General features: G+C 45.7%; 4 protein-coding genes across 6 annotated transcripts in view; 1 reads left to right on the forward strand and 3 right to left on the reverse strand.

Moving 5' to 3' along the window:
- The first annotated feature begins 1,952 nt into the window (after positions 1-1,952).
- TSSK4 (testis specific serine kinase 4) lies at positions 1,953-4,518 on the forward strand. Of its 3 annotated transcripts, none has more exons than XM_012812814.1 (4): positions 1,953-2,108; positions 2,810-3,024; positions 3,433-3,796; positions 4,237-4,518. In XM_012812814.1, the coding sequence occupies exons 2-4, from the start codon at positions 2,813-2,815 to the stop codon at positions 4,414-4,416; spliced, it is 756 nt and encodes a 251-aa protein (XP_012668268.1). In that variant the 5' UTR covers positions 1,953-2,108; positions 2,810-2,812; the 3' UTR covers positions 4,417-4,518. The 3 variants fall into 3 exon arrangements, with proteins under 3 accessions (XP_012668268.1, XP_003802009.1, XP_003802008.1); XM_003801961.2 differs by having other exon boundaries at positions 2,024-2,455; positions 3,403-3,796; XM_003801960.2 differs by having other exon boundaries at positions 2,024-2,455.
- Positions 4,519-5,834: 1,316 nt separating this feature from the next.
- On the reverse strand, positions 5,835-9,790 carry CHMP4A (charged multivesicular body protein 4A). The gene is made up of 6 exons (XM_012812815.1): positions 9,607-9,790; positions 7,910-8,059; positions 7,647-7,824; positions 6,857-6,971; positions 6,576-6,711; positions 5,835-6,144 (listed from the first exon to the last, which is right to left on the reverse strand). The coding sequence occupies exons 1-6, from the start codon at positions 9,635-9,637 to the stop codon at positions 6,086-6,088; spliced, it is 669 nt and encodes a 222-aa protein (XP_012668269.1). The 5' UTR covers positions 9,638-9,790; the 3' UTR covers positions 5,835-6,085.
- Positions 9,791-10,427: 637 nt separating this feature from the next.
- LOC100958347 (magnesium-dependent phosphatase 1) lies at positions 10,428-12,194 on the reverse strand. The gene is made up of 6 exons (XM_012812816.2): positions 12,109-12,194; positions 11,935-11,995; positions 11,733-11,843; positions 11,002-11,109; positions 10,822-10,907; positions 10,428-10,644 (listed from the first exon to the last, which is right to left on the reverse strand). Exons 1-6 carry the CDS (start codon positions 12,143-12,145, stop codon positions 10,553-10,555), a joined length of 495 nt encoding a protein of 164 aa, XP_012668270.1. The 5' UTR covers positions 12,146-12,194; the 3' UTR covers positions 10,428-10,552.
- A 1,222-nt stretch (positions 12,195-13,416) lies between these two features.
- Positions 13,417-17,122, reverse strand: part of NEDD8 (neural precursor cell expressed, developmentally down-regulated 8) — a 12,343-nt gene continuing 8,637 nt past the window's right edge. Inside the window, exons 2-4 of the mRNA XM_012812817.2 lie at positions 14,619-14,666; positions 14,374-14,456; positions 13,417-13,787 (exon numbers count right to left, since the gene is read on the reverse strand). Coding sequence (XP_012668271.1) covers positions 13,691-13,787; positions 14,374-14,456; positions 14,619-14,666 — 228 coding nt within the window. The 3' untranslated portion in view covers positions 13,417-13,690. The remainder of the gene's footprint in view (positions 13,788-14,373; positions 14,457-14,618; positions 14,667-17,122) is intronic.

Below are 17,122 nucleotides of genomic sequence, written 5' to 3' on the forward strand. Positions count from 1 at the left end.
CCAGACCAGAGCCAGAGTGAGACCTCATCTCTGGGAAGAAAAAAAAAATAGCCAGGCATTGTGGCAGGCATTTGTAGTCCCAGCTACTTGGGAGGCTGAGGCAAGATAATTGCTTGCATCCAAGAGTTTGAGGTTGTTGTGAGGTATGAAGCCATGGCACTCTACCAAGGCAACAAAGCGACACTGTCTCAAAAAAAAAAAAAATTAGCTGATATTCCATGGCATAATATAGTCTTGGAGTTTCAGTTCTATGTTGGAGGATACACATGTAGTCCTAGCTACTTGAGAGGCTGAAGTGGGAGGATCGCAAGCCCAGAAGTTCAATGTTACAGTGGATGATGGAGCAAGACCCTGTCTGTTTAGCTGAAGCATTACATTTGTAATGAAAGATAAAACTGGGGCCTATAGCTCAAGCAGCTAAGGAAAGAGACTGTGGAAAGAAGCATGGAGAGTTCTCAAAGAAGTAAAAGTAGGCCTACCATTTGATCCTGTAATCCCATTACTAGGTATATACCCAAAACAAAAAGAAAATCATTTTACCATAAGGACATTTGCACTCAAATGTTCATAGCAGCTTAATTTGCAATTGCAAAGATGTGCCCAGGTGCCCTTCAACACATGAATGGATTAATAGACTATGGAATATGTCTATCATGGAGAATAGCCATGAGAAAAGGAGATTTCACATCTTTTGTAACAACCTGAATGGATTTGTTTTGTTATTGTTTTTCGAGACAGAGTCTTACTCTGTTGCCTTGGGTAGAGCATCATGGCATCACAGCTCACAGCAACCTCAAACTCTTGGGCTCAAGCCATCCTCTTGCCTCAGCGTCCAAGCGTGCACCACCATGTCCAGCTAGTTTCTCTATTTTTACTAGAAATGGGATCTTGCTCTTGCTCAGGCCGGTCTTGAACTCCTGAGCTCAAGCAGTTCTTTTGCCTCAGCCTACCAGAATGTTAGGATTACAGGCATGAGCCACCATGCTCGGCCAACTTGAATGGATTTGGAGAACATTATCCTAAGCGAAGTATTACATATATTCAGTACTTAGTTAAAAACAGTAGGTGAACAACTCTGTGCTCCCATGGGAGAAAAACTCAATTAAATTCAAGTGATGGGATGGGGAGAAGGAGTTGGGTAAATTTCCATCTGTAGGGTACATTGCACGGGTATACCGTACACTTCTGGGTGAAGGGCACAACTGCTACCTGGATTTTAGCCTTATAAAGGCAAACTGTAACCTAATTGTATGTACCCCAATATTAATCTGTAAAGAAAAAACAAATGGAAAAAATTAGATTGTTTATTTGAAAAGAGAAAATAAAAGCTCAGTGCTTCTCAGAAGCAAAAATTTAGATTTTATTTTTTTGACTCACTTTGTCACTCTTGGTAGAGGGCCATGGTGTCACAGTTCACAGTAACCTCAAACTTTTGGGCTCAAATGATTCTCTTGCCTCAGCCTCCCAAGTAGCTGGGACTACAGGCACTTGCCACAATGCCTGGGTATTTTTAGAAACAGGGTCTCGCTCTCGGTCAGGTTGGTATCAAACACTTGAACTCAAGCAATCCACCTGCCTCAGCTTCCCCAGAATTTGGATTTTGAGACCATAGAATGCCATTTTCCTCCTTTGCTAACAAAGTAATAAATTTCTCTTCCTTTCTCCTCAAAAAAATAAAAGTTAAAAAATCAGAAGGTAGAAGAGACAGGATTTGATGATAGATTGGATTTAGGGACCAAGGCATAGTGAAGAGTCTGGAATGACATTTCGGTAACATATGATCAAAGTACTCAACACACTGGTACATAGTAGATGTTCAATAAACATGAAGGGGCTGAATCTGTAGAGGGAGTCTCACCAGACTGTGGAAGCTCCCTTCAGGAATGACTATGTTCCAAATTGCCCTTCACTCAAACTTTATGGCCAATGATGGTTAGAAGGTAGATTGTGATGTGTGCAGAACATGGTACTCTGGGGAATTCTGTAACCAAGAGAAGGAAGTAACAACAACCAGTGGAGACACAAAAGAACTGCTTCTCCTTTCTTTTCCCCTCCAAGTTCCTAGTGGAGGGCTGAGCCCGGCATCCCAGACTTGTGCGACTACATAGGCAAGCATTTGGAAACTAACTCACTTTGGTACCCTAGCCTTCAGTGGCTCAAGGTGTTGTTCTGTGAGTAGACAGGAAGCTTGCAAGTAGCAAAGCTCCCTGTTCTCAGCAAGCCCAACACCATGGGGAAGGGAGATGCCTTAGAGACACAACCAACCAGTACAGCTTACCGGTCTGTCATGGAGGAGTATGGTTATGAGGTGGGCAAGGTCATTGGCAATGGCTCCTATGGTACCGTGTACGAGGCGTACTACACAAAGCAGAAGGTCATGGTGGCTGTCAAGATCATCTCAAAGAAGAAGGCCTCTGAGGACTATCTTAACAAGTTCCTGCCCCGTGAGATACAGGTTGGAAAGGGGGCTGGAAGAGGGAATTGGAGCATAGTGCTAAGAGGCTTGAAGTTTCTCAGAAGGGGTAAGGCCAGGAGAGGTTGGGGCCAAAATCCTCTAAATCAGAATTGAATGTCTCCACTAAACATCTAGAAAAACTTCTTGATGTAAATCCAATCTCTTTCTCACCCACCCACTTACCCTAGCCACTCAAAAAGTGAAAGTGCAAAACAGTTTGCCCCCAGGCCATCAGCCCTCTGGGGTTCAGGGTTTTATCCCAGTGCAAAGTAAGTAGAAATAAGTAGCAGAGGGCTGGGAGTGCAGCCAGGGTTCTCCCTTCCCAGATTTGATGAGTCCCTCTTCTGGGGTCAGGTAATGAAAGTCTTGCGGCACAAGTACCTCATCAACTTCTATCAGGCCATTGAGACCACGTCCCGAGTATACATCATTCTGGAGCTGGCTCAAGGTGGTGATGTCCTTGAATGGATCCAGCGCTATGGGGCCTGCTCTGAACCCCTTGCTGGCAAGTGGTTCTCCCAGATGTCCCTGGGCATCGCCTACCTGCACAGCAAGGGCATCGTGCACCGGTGAGGGCACTGCCACCTAGACGGGGCCTTTGATCTCTTTGGGGGGGGGCGTTTATGCATGTATCTCATTTTGTGCCCTTTTCCTATCCCTTGAACTCTTTCCTCAATATTGGTGATTTATCCACTCTATTTTAGTCATCTGGTCAAAGACACTTATAAAGTACTCACTGTGTGCAGAATACTTTATGAAATACAATGGTGAGCTCCCAGTAGTCCTCAGATACCAACCTCTCTTCCCTTTGGGATCTGCTCACAACTCCATGGCTGTTCTTGCCACCGTGCCCTCATAAGTAACTCCCTCCCACCTTCCCTGTCCTCATCTCTGGCCTCTGACCCTGGCCTTTCAGCTCCGGGTCTAATACTAAGCCCTCTCCCCAGCCTGACCCCCAGCCTTTCTGCTGCTGGTAGGGACTTAAAGTTGGAGAACCTGTTGCTGGACAAGCGAGAGAATGTGAAGATATCAGACTTTGGCTTCTCCAAGATGGTGATTCCTAACCAGCCTGTGCGTAATAGCCCTTCTTACCGCCAACTGAACTGCTTTTCCCACCTCAGCCAGACCTACTGTGGCAGCTTTGCTTATGCCTGCCCAGAGATCTTACTAGGCCTGCCCTACAACCCTTTCCTCTCTGACACTTGGAGCATGGGCGTCATCCTCTACACTCTAATGGTTGCTCGTCTGCCCTTTGATGACACCAATCTCAAGAAGCTGCTGAAAGAGACTCAAAAGGAGGTCACTTTCCCATCTAACTACACCATCTCTCAGGAGTGCAAGGTGCTGGCTCCCCCAGAAGGGCTGAGGCCTCAGGGATTACCCAGAGTGAGGGGTATATAACTAGTTTAGGCCTCCCAACCCTGGGGGAAGGCACTTCCCACACAGGAGAAATCTCACACTCTAGCCTTGCCCTATAATAGTGGGGAGGGCTTAAAAGGCCAGCCACTGGGCTCTAAACCTTAGATATGCTTGATAGGCAAGTTCTAGCTTCTATTCGTTTAGGCTAAAAGGGAATCATGCAAATTCCCCCCCAAGGAACTCTTACCTTCCAGTCCAGGGAGTTAAATGCCTGGCTCTCCAGGATAAATTCAGAATTACACCCCCTTTCACCAGAGTAGTGTGATGGGCTATCCTGCTTCTTTCTTAGGTCCAGCTGCTCATTGCCTGTGTGGCACAATGGGGGGCAAGCTCAGCCAAGACCTCTCTCTCCCGTGCCCTAGAACCTGATCCTCCAGATGCTACGCCAAGCCACCAAGCGTGCCACCATCCTGGACATCATCAAGGATCCCTGGGTGCTCAAGTTTCAGCCTGAGCCACCCACCCATGAGATCAGGCTGCTTGAGACCATGTGCCAGCACCCCAGCAACACTCGTCACCAATCCTTGGAAATTACAACCTGAAAATGGCTGAGGGAGATGGCTGAGAAAGGAGCAAAGCAGGAGGGTCTGGGGCTAAAAATCTTTTATAGCAAAAATAAATCTAATTCTGATTTAGTTTTATCAGCTAGCATCAAAGACATTCTTTCCTCAAGGGAACCTTAGTAGGTAGGAAACATTACTGAGGTTAAAAGGTAGATTGCTGCTAAGAGCCTGTAAGTAATCGTGATGCCTGTGTAAGTCTATGGTATAACAATATAGTTTATGGGAGAGGGGGTGCTCAGATTAATGCCTGATTTTGGAAAGCTTTATTACTCCAAGTAAGTACATGCTCATCTTTGTGCTATCTAAATGTTCAAGTACTGGAGCAAAATCTCTGGTTGTTCTTCTTTGACTATAGCTCTGCCTGTCTGTAGTCCAAAGTTACTATTATTTTTTATTACAAATAATAGCAGCTTTGGGAGCTCTGGGAACAAGGATACCCAGAGAAAGAAAGGAGAAATGTTAAAGCCTCAGCAACTCCCAATCATACCTTGCTGTGACACTTAGAGCCTGTTGAATTCTTTCAGCAGCAAAGAACCTAAAGGTGTGGTCCTTCTGCTTGCTGGGCTGAACATTGTTCTTTTATTATTTATTTGTTTATTTATGTATTTATTGAGACTGATTCTTTGTTGCCCTTGGTAAAGCGCTGTGGCATCATAGCTCACAGCAACCTCAAACTCTTGGTCTCAAGCGATTCTCTTGCCTCAGCCTCTCGAATAGCTGGGACTACAGGCACCCACCACAATACCCAGCTATTTTTAGAGATGGGTCTCGCTCTTGCTCATGCTGGTCTTGAACTCTTGAGCTCTGGCAATTCACCCACCTTGGCCTCCCAGAGTGCTAGGATTAGCCCCCTCGCCCGGACTGTTTGTTCTTTTAGATATGGGTACTATAGTGTATGAAGTATGTTTGTTTCTTTTCCTTCCTCCAGTGTCACCTGAACCATTACTGAAACAATACAATATCAGGGAGTCTCTAGTTCCTAGCATTTTTGCTCCCAGACACAGAAATGACAAACCAAGCCTTCTAGTGGTGAAAACTATTAACTACAGGATAAAGGAAAACTATCCTCTTCTTCCATCTCTCAATACTCCCTCCCTATCATTGAAAATGTGTTTTGCAAGGCATGAGGCAGAGGCACGACTAGGAGAGAGGGATGAGGGCTCCACATGGTTGTAAGATAAATAATAATAGCAGTTTGTCTTCAACCTCAGCACTGGGCAAACCGACATGAAGGATGAAACTGTGTCTGCCTGGAACATTGGTTAAGATATTGGAAATGCCCACTTATGTTCCAACTCCCCTTCATCACTCACATTATTATTCATTGCTTGAAACAAAGCCCCACAGGCCAGAAGAGTTTCAGGGGAAGACAAAGCAGTATAGACACCAGGGTTCCACTGCCCAATTTTATTGAGAACATGGGCAGTAAAAGTGCTATCAAAGAGAAGGGAGCCCAAGGGCTCCTTTTACAGTTAACATTCTTCAGAGTTGCAGCCAGGGTTGAAGAGGGCAACAAACCCCTTTCTCAAACAGGGTCACATCACTACCTTCAGCAGGACCTTCCCACAAAGCTTCCTTTAGCTTAGCACTTGGCACTTAAGGAAAAGAGGCCAAGAAAGGCAGCATTAAGACGACTAGCTCAGACTCATCAGGATACCCACTCAGCCAACTGCTTTAGTGCTTCTTCATCTTCATCAGCTTTGGGAGCTTCGGGAACAAGGATACCCAGGGAGAGAAAGAAGCAATGTTAAAGCCTCAGCAACTCCCAATCATTCCCTGCTGTGACACTCAGAGCCTGCTGAATTCTCTCTGCAACAAAGAACCTAAAGATGTGGTCCTTCTGCTTGCTGGGCTCCTGCTCATTCCCACAATACCTTATACAAATTAGAATAAAGTTGGTTCTTGTTCCCAGCATTTGCAGCCTTAAACCAGGGTACACAGCTTGCTGAGTGGGGCACAGGCTGGATTTCAGTCCCCATTCCCTTCTAGCGGTGTCCCCTTAATGCAGTCAACAACCTGCACAACTGCAGCAGCAGCCTTCTCTGCCTGGCTTCTCTGAGGCAGGATGGATGAGGAATAACCTTTCCCCATAACTCTCCCACCCTGTCAAGTCCTTGAGACAACAGAAGCCCACATACCTGGCCCTGTAGGCAGATGTGTAGAGGGTACGCTTGGCAATCTGACTGGGGGTTCTTGCTCCTTGTCGCCCACATTTAACAACTCTCGGGCCAGTTCCTCTTGCTCCAGTTCCTCTAGCTCCTCCAACAGTTCATCCTGGATATAGGATAAGACTGTTCAAGATGAAGAAAGCAAACTTCATGTACAAAAACATACTGCTTTGGGAGTTCCTCTCTTGGGTGTTTCTTCTGCACAGTCCCATGCTTCCTCCAATATTCCCTGGCCCCGCATCCCCAATCACCTCATCCACATCATCTCCAAAGCCCACAGGCCGAGAAATGGCATCTGAGATCTGCTGGGCCACCTCCTGTTGTTCTGTGATGTCAGCCATCAGTTCATCTACCTTGTCAATGTCCCTGAGGACAAGATACACAGCCAAGAAATCAGGCAACAACCCCTCTTTCTTGTCTCATACAAATGAAATTCCTCCTGCCTGCCTTGTGGCCTCACACTGATAAGTCTATGGCTATCAGGCAGAAGAGATCCCTAGAAAATTATAAAGAGGCAAGTCTGGGCTAAAAAGTAGCAAGAAGCCACACTGGAGAGGATAGGTTGTATTTCCTTCCCCAAAGGTCTTTAAGAATTAGAGAAATCGCCAGGCACGGTAGCTCACATCTGTAATCCTAGCACTCTGGGAGGCAGAGGCAGGTGGATTGCTTGAGCTCATGAGTTTGAGACCAGCCTGAGCAAGATCAAGACCCTGTCTCTACTAAAAATAGAAAAACTGAGGCAAGGAGATTGCTTGAGTCCAAGAGTTAGAGGTTGTTGAGCTCTGACACCATGGCACTCTACCCAGGATGACAGTTTGAGACTCTGTTGCAAAAAAAAAAAAAAAAGAATTAGAGAAATTATCTTTGCTACCTTGAATGCTCCAGGCAGCAAAAGAAAATTATAGGAAGCAAGGATGCTGACAGAGATCTACCCACTACAAGTATCTATACTATAAATTCACATTCTGAGAGCCTCTTAAAATTCAACATGTAATACCAGGCCACGCTTCCCACTGCCTGGGTCCCTCCCCCCATACCCACATGTCCTGGTAGGCCTTCTTCATGCCTCGAGCAGCAAGCTCCATGGTACGAAGGACTTCTGCATTGGTGGTGGCATTCTCAATGGCCTCACGTTGAAACTCCAGGGTGGATAATGTCCCATCAGTTTGTGCCAGCTGCTGTTCCAATCTTTTCTTTCTCCGCAAAGCCTGTAGGGCAGCTGTCCCAGCTCACACTCTGAATATCAGAGTCAGAAACACCTGCTTCCCATCTTGACCCTCCCATCAGCTCCTTTCCCTCATTACCTCTCTTATTTTTAGTCCCATGCTTCTTGGCCATTTGTAGCTCCTGCTGAATCTTCTGCTCCAGAAACTCCTGTTTCTTGATCAGTATCTTCTCCGTCTCCTTTAGTTTCTGTATTGCTTCTTCAGGGGTTGGCCCCTTCTCCTTCTTCCCTGAAGAGTTCAATGGAGCAGGCCCATATTGTGTGAAGGAAAAATATTAGCTGCCAATCACTGAGTACATAGTGTGTGCTAGGCACTTCACTGTGTTATTGCTAATTCCTGATTAATTCTTTATAATTAATGTACTATCTTCACTTTACAAATGTGAAAACAGGCACAAAGATGTTAAAAACCACAACTAGTAAGAGAATGTGTGGGAATTGAAATGTGGCAGTATGACATCCCAAGCCAAAATTCTTTTCACCATTCCAACTGTCTTTCAAGTCATTTACAGTCAATTTTTTTTCTTTTTCTTTTTTTTTAGACAGAGTCTCTGCCACCCAGGCCAGAGGGCCATGATGTCAGCCTAACTCATAGCAACTTCAAACTCCTGGGTTTAAGCATTCAAGAAATCCTCCTGCCTCAGGCTTCTGTAGCCAGGAGTATAGATGCCCTGCACAATGCCCAGCTAGTTTTCTATTTTTAGGAGAGACAGAGTCTCACTCTTGCTCAGACTGCTCTCAAAAATCCTCCCACCTCAGCCTCCCAGAATGCTAGGATTACAGGTGTGAGCCATCGCACCCAGCAATTTCCAGTCACTTTTGATAATCACTGTTCTATTTGCTGTCTTAGGAAATGTTCAAGGTTTTGACTCCACAGGATCAAATTGAAAGAAGTACAGGGAGCTGGAGAAAAAAAAATCAGATCTCAATTTCTCTCTGCATCTTCTATATTCAGTCATTTTTCCAAATAAAAATCTAACGACCTTTGCCTGCTTAAAATCCTTCTATACTCTTTATTGCCCACAGGATAAAATGCAAAACTTTTCAGGGAAATGAACAAGGTCCTTCACCATCTGGCTCTTGTTTACCTTTCTATCCATACTTCCCTCCTCCTAACACACACAACAGGGCAGTCAGAACTTCTCTTTGCCCTAAATACACATACTTTTGCCTGCCTCTGTTTCTCATAGGCTGTTGCTGCTTCCGGATTACCTCAGTTCTCCACCTGGCAAACCACTAGCCTTCTTGGTCACCACTCCCAATGCCTACTCCTGTGTTTCTCTGGCTTTTCAGGAGTAAATCCGTCATTGAGTTGCTAGACCATACTGTAAAGGCCTGATTTTGCTTGTCTTTCCCCACCAAACATGAGTTTTAAGAAGGCAGTCTTTCTTCTTCACCTTAGATCCCTCTTGCCCAGCACAAAGTAGAACAAAGTTTTGGAAAGGACTGGATGAAGAGAGCAGGAAACTCGTCCCCACGCCTTAACAGTGGGAGCCAGCACGGTCGCCAAGCCTTTCACTCATGTCCCCTCCCAGACCTCGAGCTCTTCCCTCAGGGAGCAGGGAAAGGCGGCAGACGGGAGGAAGGCGCCCTGACAAGGCAGGCCTCTGGACCGGAGATGAGCCTTGCTCCGCCATCTCATCTGCTTTCGGGTCAGCCTGTCTCCTGGGTCTCTTCCCCGTCCCGGCGCCGCGCTCAGGCTGAGTGTCGCCACGGTCTCCTCTCCCACCCCGCTCGGCTAGCACCTCCTGGCGGACCAGTCCCGCCCAGGCTCACCCTTCCCGAAGAGTCTGCCGAGACCACTCATCGCAGCCTTGCCTCTCCCGCCTCCGCCCCTCGGAGTCCTCCAGACTTCCGCCTAGTTCCTGGGAGAGTGATATCTCATCAAGCAGTCACCAGCCTTAGCCAATCCCTCCTTAGGGCGCCGCGACATCATCAACAGGCGCAAACAAGACCACCGCTATCCTGCGACCCGAGCCACCAGCCCCAGATCGACCCGCTTCTCATAAAGCGGCCCCTTCATTTTCTATTACGTGAAAAGGTGCCCCCCACGCCCACACCAGTTATGTATTTGTACCCCGGAGGGAAAAAAGCAGTGTAATGACACCCCAAAATATGGGACCAGTAGGACAGTTCTTTTTTTTTTTTTTTTGAGACATCGTCTCACTATGTAGCTCTCCGTAGAGTGCTATGGCGTCCCAGCTCACAGCAATCTCAAACTCTTGGGCTGAAGTGATTCTCTTGCCTCAGCCTCCCGAGTAGCTGAACTACAGGCGCCCGCCACAACTCCCGGTTATTTATATATGTTGCGGTTGTTTAGCTGGGCAGGGTTTGAACTTGCCACCCTCAGTGTATGTGACTGGCGCCATAACCACTGTGCTACAGGCGCTGAGCCAAGTACGATAGTTCTTTATGCCCTTTATTACAGAGCTTGAGAAAGTAGGGTGGTATGGGTTCCAGCCCAAAGGGATCACAGTCCTCGGGTTGCCACAAGTTTACATGGCAGAACCTCATGCAGCATGATGTCTTACTTGAGTCTTCGCATTTCAGGACAGCCGAACCAGTTCACAGGCTAGAAAAATAGAAACCATCCGCACTGTGGGTAAGATCTCTTCTGTCACACACAAATACAATTTAATAAACTACAAATGCACCTGAAAATGCTGTCTTGATTTCTTTTCAGTGTTAGGCCTTAAGTGAGGTTCATTCACCAGGCTGGACCTCAAGGCCTAGTATGAGCCTTTGCAAATGTCTCTAACCCTTGAGTTAGGGTTTGAAGATTCATTCCATTCTGGACATGAATGCAGGTAACACCTAGAAGGAAAAAAAGTCACATTTCATCAGACATTCAGGGCTCTTCTTTATTACTCTCACTTTTTGTTGGTGCCACCTATCATGCAGGTTATCCACCCTGTATATGTCTACCTAACCCTCCTAGGAAGGAACCCTTTCTCCTCATTCCCCAAATGGCTTTCCCAAACCCCTCAGTACCCAGTTTGCTGACATCCACAATATTCCGCCTCTCGTCATCAAAGAAGATCATCTGGGAGAAAGGAACTCCAGTCTTCTGCTGCAACCTGTGCAAGATGGGGCAGGGGTAGCCAAGCTGGCATCGTGGTTCCTCAAGCCTCTCTGGTGCTCTTTCCCTGCTCCTACCTTATCTCCACATACCTTTCAAAGTGTGTGACCTTACTGCCTGGATAGATTTCCCGATGAGCAAAGTATTTGACAAGGTCAAAGAGCTCCAGTAGTTGGTTGGCTCCTTCTATCTCACCTGTCCTGCAAAAAGGTGTAGTAGATGGGATTAGGAAAGTGAAGGACTGGACCACGAGTGAAGTATATAATCAGGGAGAAATCAACTTGCTGTTTTTTCAGGATGGATAGGCATCTTGGCCTTTATTCAACTCCATAGCCTGCCTGACAAAGCCGGTGCTGAGCCAATGTTTAATAATTAAAAGGTACAGGAGAGGCCAGACACTGGCTTAGGCCTGTAATCCTAGCACTCTGGGAGGCCAAGGCCAGAAGCTCTCTTGAGTTCAAGAGTTGGAGACCAGCCTGACCAAGAGCGAACCCTCGTATTAAAAACAGAAAAATTAGCTTGGGGTTGTAGTGGGCACCTGAAGTCCCAGCTACTTGGGAGGCCAAGGCAGGAGGGTTGCTTGAACCCAGGAGTTTGAGGTTGCTGTAAGCTATGAGGCCATGGCACTCTAGCTTGGCGGCAGAGTGAGACTCTATCTCAAAAAAAAAAAAAAAATACAGGAAACAGTACAATGAATAAATGTACAAACACTTGCAAATCTGCACCTTCTAAAATTCTGGAGCCTGCAGAATTCACGAGAAGTCTCATCACGCATGCATCCTTCAGCATTACGCTGACAGCTTTTGTTAGTAGCTCTGCTTACCGTGAAGCGGCCGCACCGGGCACCCCAAGGCGCTGCAATCGTTCCAGTACCTCGGGAACCTCTGGGTACAGTCGGACGTGCTTGTTCCGCCTATCTCGAACGGTTCCATCACTGGAGAAGCGAGGGTGCGCTCAGGCCGGACCAGGCCACGCCTCCCTAACCCTGCCTTTCCTGGCCCCAGTCCTCCCTATTCCTGCCTCACCTGCTCTTGTGGAACGGAGGATCTACGTGCGTGTCGACCCAGAAAGGCCAGAGTGTGTAATCTGCCGAAGGGAAAAACAGGAAGGTTCAGCCTCAGGAGGCATGAGGGACTAGACAGCTGCAGCTGGGGTGTGGAAAGGGAAGGCGCCCTACGAAGCTCTGCCCCGTGCCTTACCCAGATCAAAGACTGCTAGTCTTGGGAGTGGAACCATGACCAGCGCTGGCAGGATTTGTACCCCGAGGTGGAGTTTTTTCCTGAGCCTTAGAGAGCCCAGCAACTCCGGCGGTTAAGGAGTGCCATAGAGAAAGGTCGACTAGAGCGTCGCCACACCAGGCTTCAGGAACGGTCCTGGCTGTCACGCAGTAGCGCCTTCTGATGCTGGGCGGGGGAGAGGACTGCAGCAAAGAACCAAAGCGACGCACGTAGAACCACAAGGGTCAAGCCTCTCCAAGGCATCCTCCCTTGCTTCTCCACGCCACCCAGCCGTGCCATATTCTTTTTTTTCTTTTTTTAAATTTTTTGTTGTTGCAGTTTGGCCAGGGCTGGGTTTGAACTCACCACCCTTGGTATATGGGGCTGACACCCTACTCACTGAGCCACAGGCACCACCCCGTGCCATATTCTAATACACTAGAGAAGCCAAGGAAGGAGGGCCTTTTCTTCTAGCACCTCTTATCAAGTCAGACTCCTCAGTCTTTCTCTATACCAGCCTCTTGGAAGTGTAGAACCCAGAGCTCTCAGCAATATGCCAGCATGAAGAATGTCGCATCTGCTAAGCCTCTGAGGCCTTTCTCCAATGGGGGCCAAATGTCCAATAAAGCCACCATGGGCGGGAATTCCTCTCCCGGTTTCTAACCACCCACATTAGTAGTATGCTGGTAGATGTGTAACATGCAGTTTGCTGGGAGGAACTGATTTATAGTATTTAACAATTTCTGTAAATACTCCTATCATGGGCTCGGCACCTATAGCTCAACCGGCTAAGGCGCCAGCCACGAACACCTAAGGTGGCGGGTTCGAATCCCCAGCCCGGACCCGCCAAACAACGACTGCAACCAAAAAATAGCCGGGCGTTGTGGCGGGCGCCTGTGGTCCCAGCTACTTGGGAGGCGGAGGCAGGAGACTCGCTTAAGCCCAGGAGTTGGAGGTTGCTGTGAGCTGTAATGCCATGGCACTCTACCCAGGGGGACAGCTTGAGGCTCTGTCTCAAAACAAACAAACAAACAAAAAAACAAACAAAAAAAACTCCTATCATGGCCAATTCCAAGCTACTAACACAAAGTCACTTAACATGGAGTTGGGAAGAGATGCCAGCAATTGGTATGAACTGGCTCCATCACACAACTGGAATTAGGCTTTTCTAGAGTCTGATAATCCTTAGATGAGCAACATCACTTCCACTGTCCTACTCCTTCAGCCCAGTATAACTGAGTGAACAATGGACCCATTTAGATTTGTCACATTTGTACAATAAAATAAAGATTCCAGGAGGCCAAGAAATATTTTATTGACAACCAGGGACATAGCCATAAGAGAGGGAAACACACATGACTGCAAACTAAAACCCAATAGCCAGAAAGGGCGCTGGGGGCCAGGAACACTGCATCCTGGGGTCCTCATAGTCTCCCACCAGTAGACACACAACACTAGGCATCCAGGGGAGGGGGTGGTGGCTCTGGTGTCCCAGAAAGTAAGAGGATATATGATGCCTCATTATGAGAGACAGGGTAAGGAGGTGAAATGGAGTGAGGGCCTATCACTGCCTAAGACCATCTCCTCCTCTCAGAGCCAACACCAGGTGGAGGACTGAACCACCTAAGATTTTGTAATCAGCTGCTGTCTTTTCATCATTCCTGCAAGAAAAGAAAGAGAAAAAAAATTTAAAATACCATCAGGGTATTTCATGGATCTCTTTGAGGGCCTATGAAGGTCAGAAAAAAATTCCATCTTTAGTTTTACTATCCCCCTAACTGAAATTTAGTATTTCTTTAAATTTTAAACACAGGCAAAAAACCACAGTAGTATTAGTAATATGAGTAACTTATTAACAATGGAAATTAGATCATATTCATGTTATAAGTGTTTATAGGTAACTTGAAAATGTTTCAAAATTATGGTAGTTATTAGACGCGCTGTTAGATCTCATTTATTATAAGGAAGCATATATTACTGTATCACAAATTTGTTTCAGTATTTTGATAATGATATTTAAATTTGATAATCTGATAACTAATTTGATAATTAGTTTCCTTTGTAGTTCTATGTATTTAATTTTATACCTGAAAAAAACTCACTCTGAGGAGGGGCCTAGAGTTTTCACCACATTACCAAAGAGTCCAAGGTACCACAAGGAATAGGCAGATCTAAACCACCTCCAGAACTTGCCCCTTTTCATCTTCACACAACATTGCCATGCTCTCATTCTCACTCTAAACTCACATCTGTTTGCCACTATAGATGAGCCGCTGCTGTTGTGGGGGGATTCCTTCTTTTTCCTCTACACGCTCCTTGATTCGCTCCACCTTTAGAGGGACAAGTAGTTGGACTGCTTTAGGGGTAGGACCATGGAAATGGAAAGAACAAGGGGTATGTAGATACCAGGAAAGCAAAAGGACCGAGTTTGTAAGCATACTCAAATGTATATAGCAAGGAGAAGAGCAATAAGAGGTGTGGGTATACATCACCTTGTCTGTGGGCTCAATGTCAATCTCAATCTCCTTTCCGGTCAGCGTCTGAAATAGGCAAGGGTTTCATGAGTCCTACAGCCCAATATACAATTTGTCTTTTAGGTAAAACATCTTGTCCTGGTCTCTGGGAATCTATTGGCTTCTGAGAGTTGCACATTCTCAGCAGCACTGCTTTAAAGAATCAGAAAACTTTCATTGTACCTGTTTTCATGAAACATTTTGTTTGTGTACAATTTTGGCAGGGCAAAATTCTTTGTACCATTTGATCCTCTTTTTTTTTTTAAATTTATTTTTATTAATCTTTTTTTATTATCCATCTGATCCTCTTTTAATTGTATAAGTCATCTTCCTCTGTCTCTTCTCACCCCGCTTCCCCAATCAGTGAGAATACTGGCATTCTTTTAGATGATACTGCAATGAGAGGTGTTCCAAGTATCCCTTCCAGTCAGAAGGATCTTGCTCCATTATAAATACCAATGCCAGAAATCAACATTCAGATAATTCAAAGAATTCTCAAGGACTCCTCCAAACACTGTTTTAAGATACACCAGAATTCAACATTATATCTCCCATATCTTCTCTAGATTTCCATCTAAATCCTAAATTACAGTTCTTGTCTTCTTGAGTTCTTCCATAGGCTAAGGGTTTCTGATATCCAAACACAATGATATACTAATTGTATAGTTATAATTTCATATTCCACTCAATACAATTCCTATCTATCCTTGCTCTTAAAGCTCTATCTGCACTGGTCTATGGAGATCCAGACCACAAACATACCATCCTCAGTATAACTTAGGAGCATTTCCTTGTTTCTACCGCTTTTCTTGTGGCAATACCCTCCCCTACTCCCTCTCCAAACTTCAAGGCCTCTTTAATATAAGACCTCTTCTTGTATGATGCCTAGACTTATTCCCAGTGCACTTTATTAATACTTCCATTAATACTAATTACAGCTAGTTGTTTAAGTGCTAAACTCTCCAACTTACACTTCCTAAAGGACACAGACTATTCATCTTTTTTTCTTTTTGGTGGGGGGTGGGTTTGAACCTACCACCTCTGGCATATGGGGCCTGTGCCCTACCCTTTTGAGCCAAAAGTGCCGCCTGACTATTTATCTTTTTAACCCAAACACAGAGCACAGTGTTTGAGTAGAAGTAGTAGAAGGGCTAACTGCACTGATGATCATGTCATAAGCACAGCCAACATTTAGTGAATGCTTTTTTATTTTTTTTGAGACAGAGTCTCACTTTGTCACCCTGGTAGAGTTCTAGGGTGTCACAGTTCACAGCAACCTCAAACTCTTGGGCTCAAGTGACTATCTTGCCTCAGCTTCCTGAGTAGCTAGGACTTACAAGAGCCTGCCACAACACCCAGCTATTTTTAGAGATGGGGTCTCACTCTAGCTGAAGCTGGTCTTGAACTTGTGAGCTTAGGCAATCACCAGCCTCGGCCTCCCAGAGTACTGGGATTACAGGCGTGAGCCACATTACCTGGCCTTAGGGAATGCTTTCTAAGGGTTAGAAACTATACTGGGCAACTTACATACAGCGTCACAATTAATTCTCCCAAACATTTGTGAATACTATTTCTATTTCCATTTTATAGATGAGGAAAATAGGACTTGGAGAGGTTAAAAAGCACACCTATCCAGTCAAAAGTAGAGAATGGATTTAAGCACAAATTCCCTGGCCCCAGAACCCTTGATTTTTAGCTCTTGTACTCTGTCCTGCCTGAGTCTAGCTGAGCTAGTACTAGATACAGGGTCTTGGTTCAACACCCAGGCTAAAGTGCAGTGGTATGATCATTGATCACTAACCTTGAATTTTGGGGTTCAAGGGATCCTCCCACCTCGGCTTCCTGCGTAGCAAGGACTACAGATGACTGCCATCATGCCCAGCTAATTAAAAAGATGGGTTTTTTAGAGATGAGATCTTGCCCAGGCTGGTCCTGAACCCCTGGTCTCAAGCAATCCTATTTCAGCCTCCCAAAGTGCTGGGATTAGAGGCATAAGCCACTGTACCCAGAAATATAAGCCCCTACCTAACAAATGGAAAAGTATGCAATTCTATGATGTCCACAAATTACTTCACTTTATTGATCCTAATACTCTAAATACAAAGACTTTTCAACCAGACAATTCCATTTCTAGGTAGCTAACTTAGTGGAAAAAGTAGCCCTGTATCCAAAGAAGTACATGTGAAGCTGACTGCAGTACCATTTATAAAAGCAAAACACTAGAGAAACAGCTTAATAATGCCCATTAATAAGAAAATTATTAAACTATGGTACATCCATAGAATGCTATATTATTCAACAGTTTATACACTAACAAGGAAAGAGCTAAAGGATGCATAATTCTTTAAAGACTGTATGTATCTTTTTTTTTTTTTTTCTTTTAAGACAGTCTCACTATGTCGCCCTGGGTAGAGTGTCATGGCGTCACAGCTCACAGCAACCTCTAACTCTTGGGCTTATGGGATTCTCTTGCCTTGGCCTCC

The sequence above is a fragment of the Otolemur garnettii genome, unplaced genomic scaffold (assembly GCF_000181295.1).
Source record: "Otolemur garnettii isolate 467f Iridium unplaced genomic scaffold, OtoGar3 scaffold00225, whole genome shotgun sequence".
Lineage (NCBI taxonomy): Eukaryota > Metazoa > Chordata > Mammalia > Primates > Galagidae > Otolemur > Otolemur garnettii.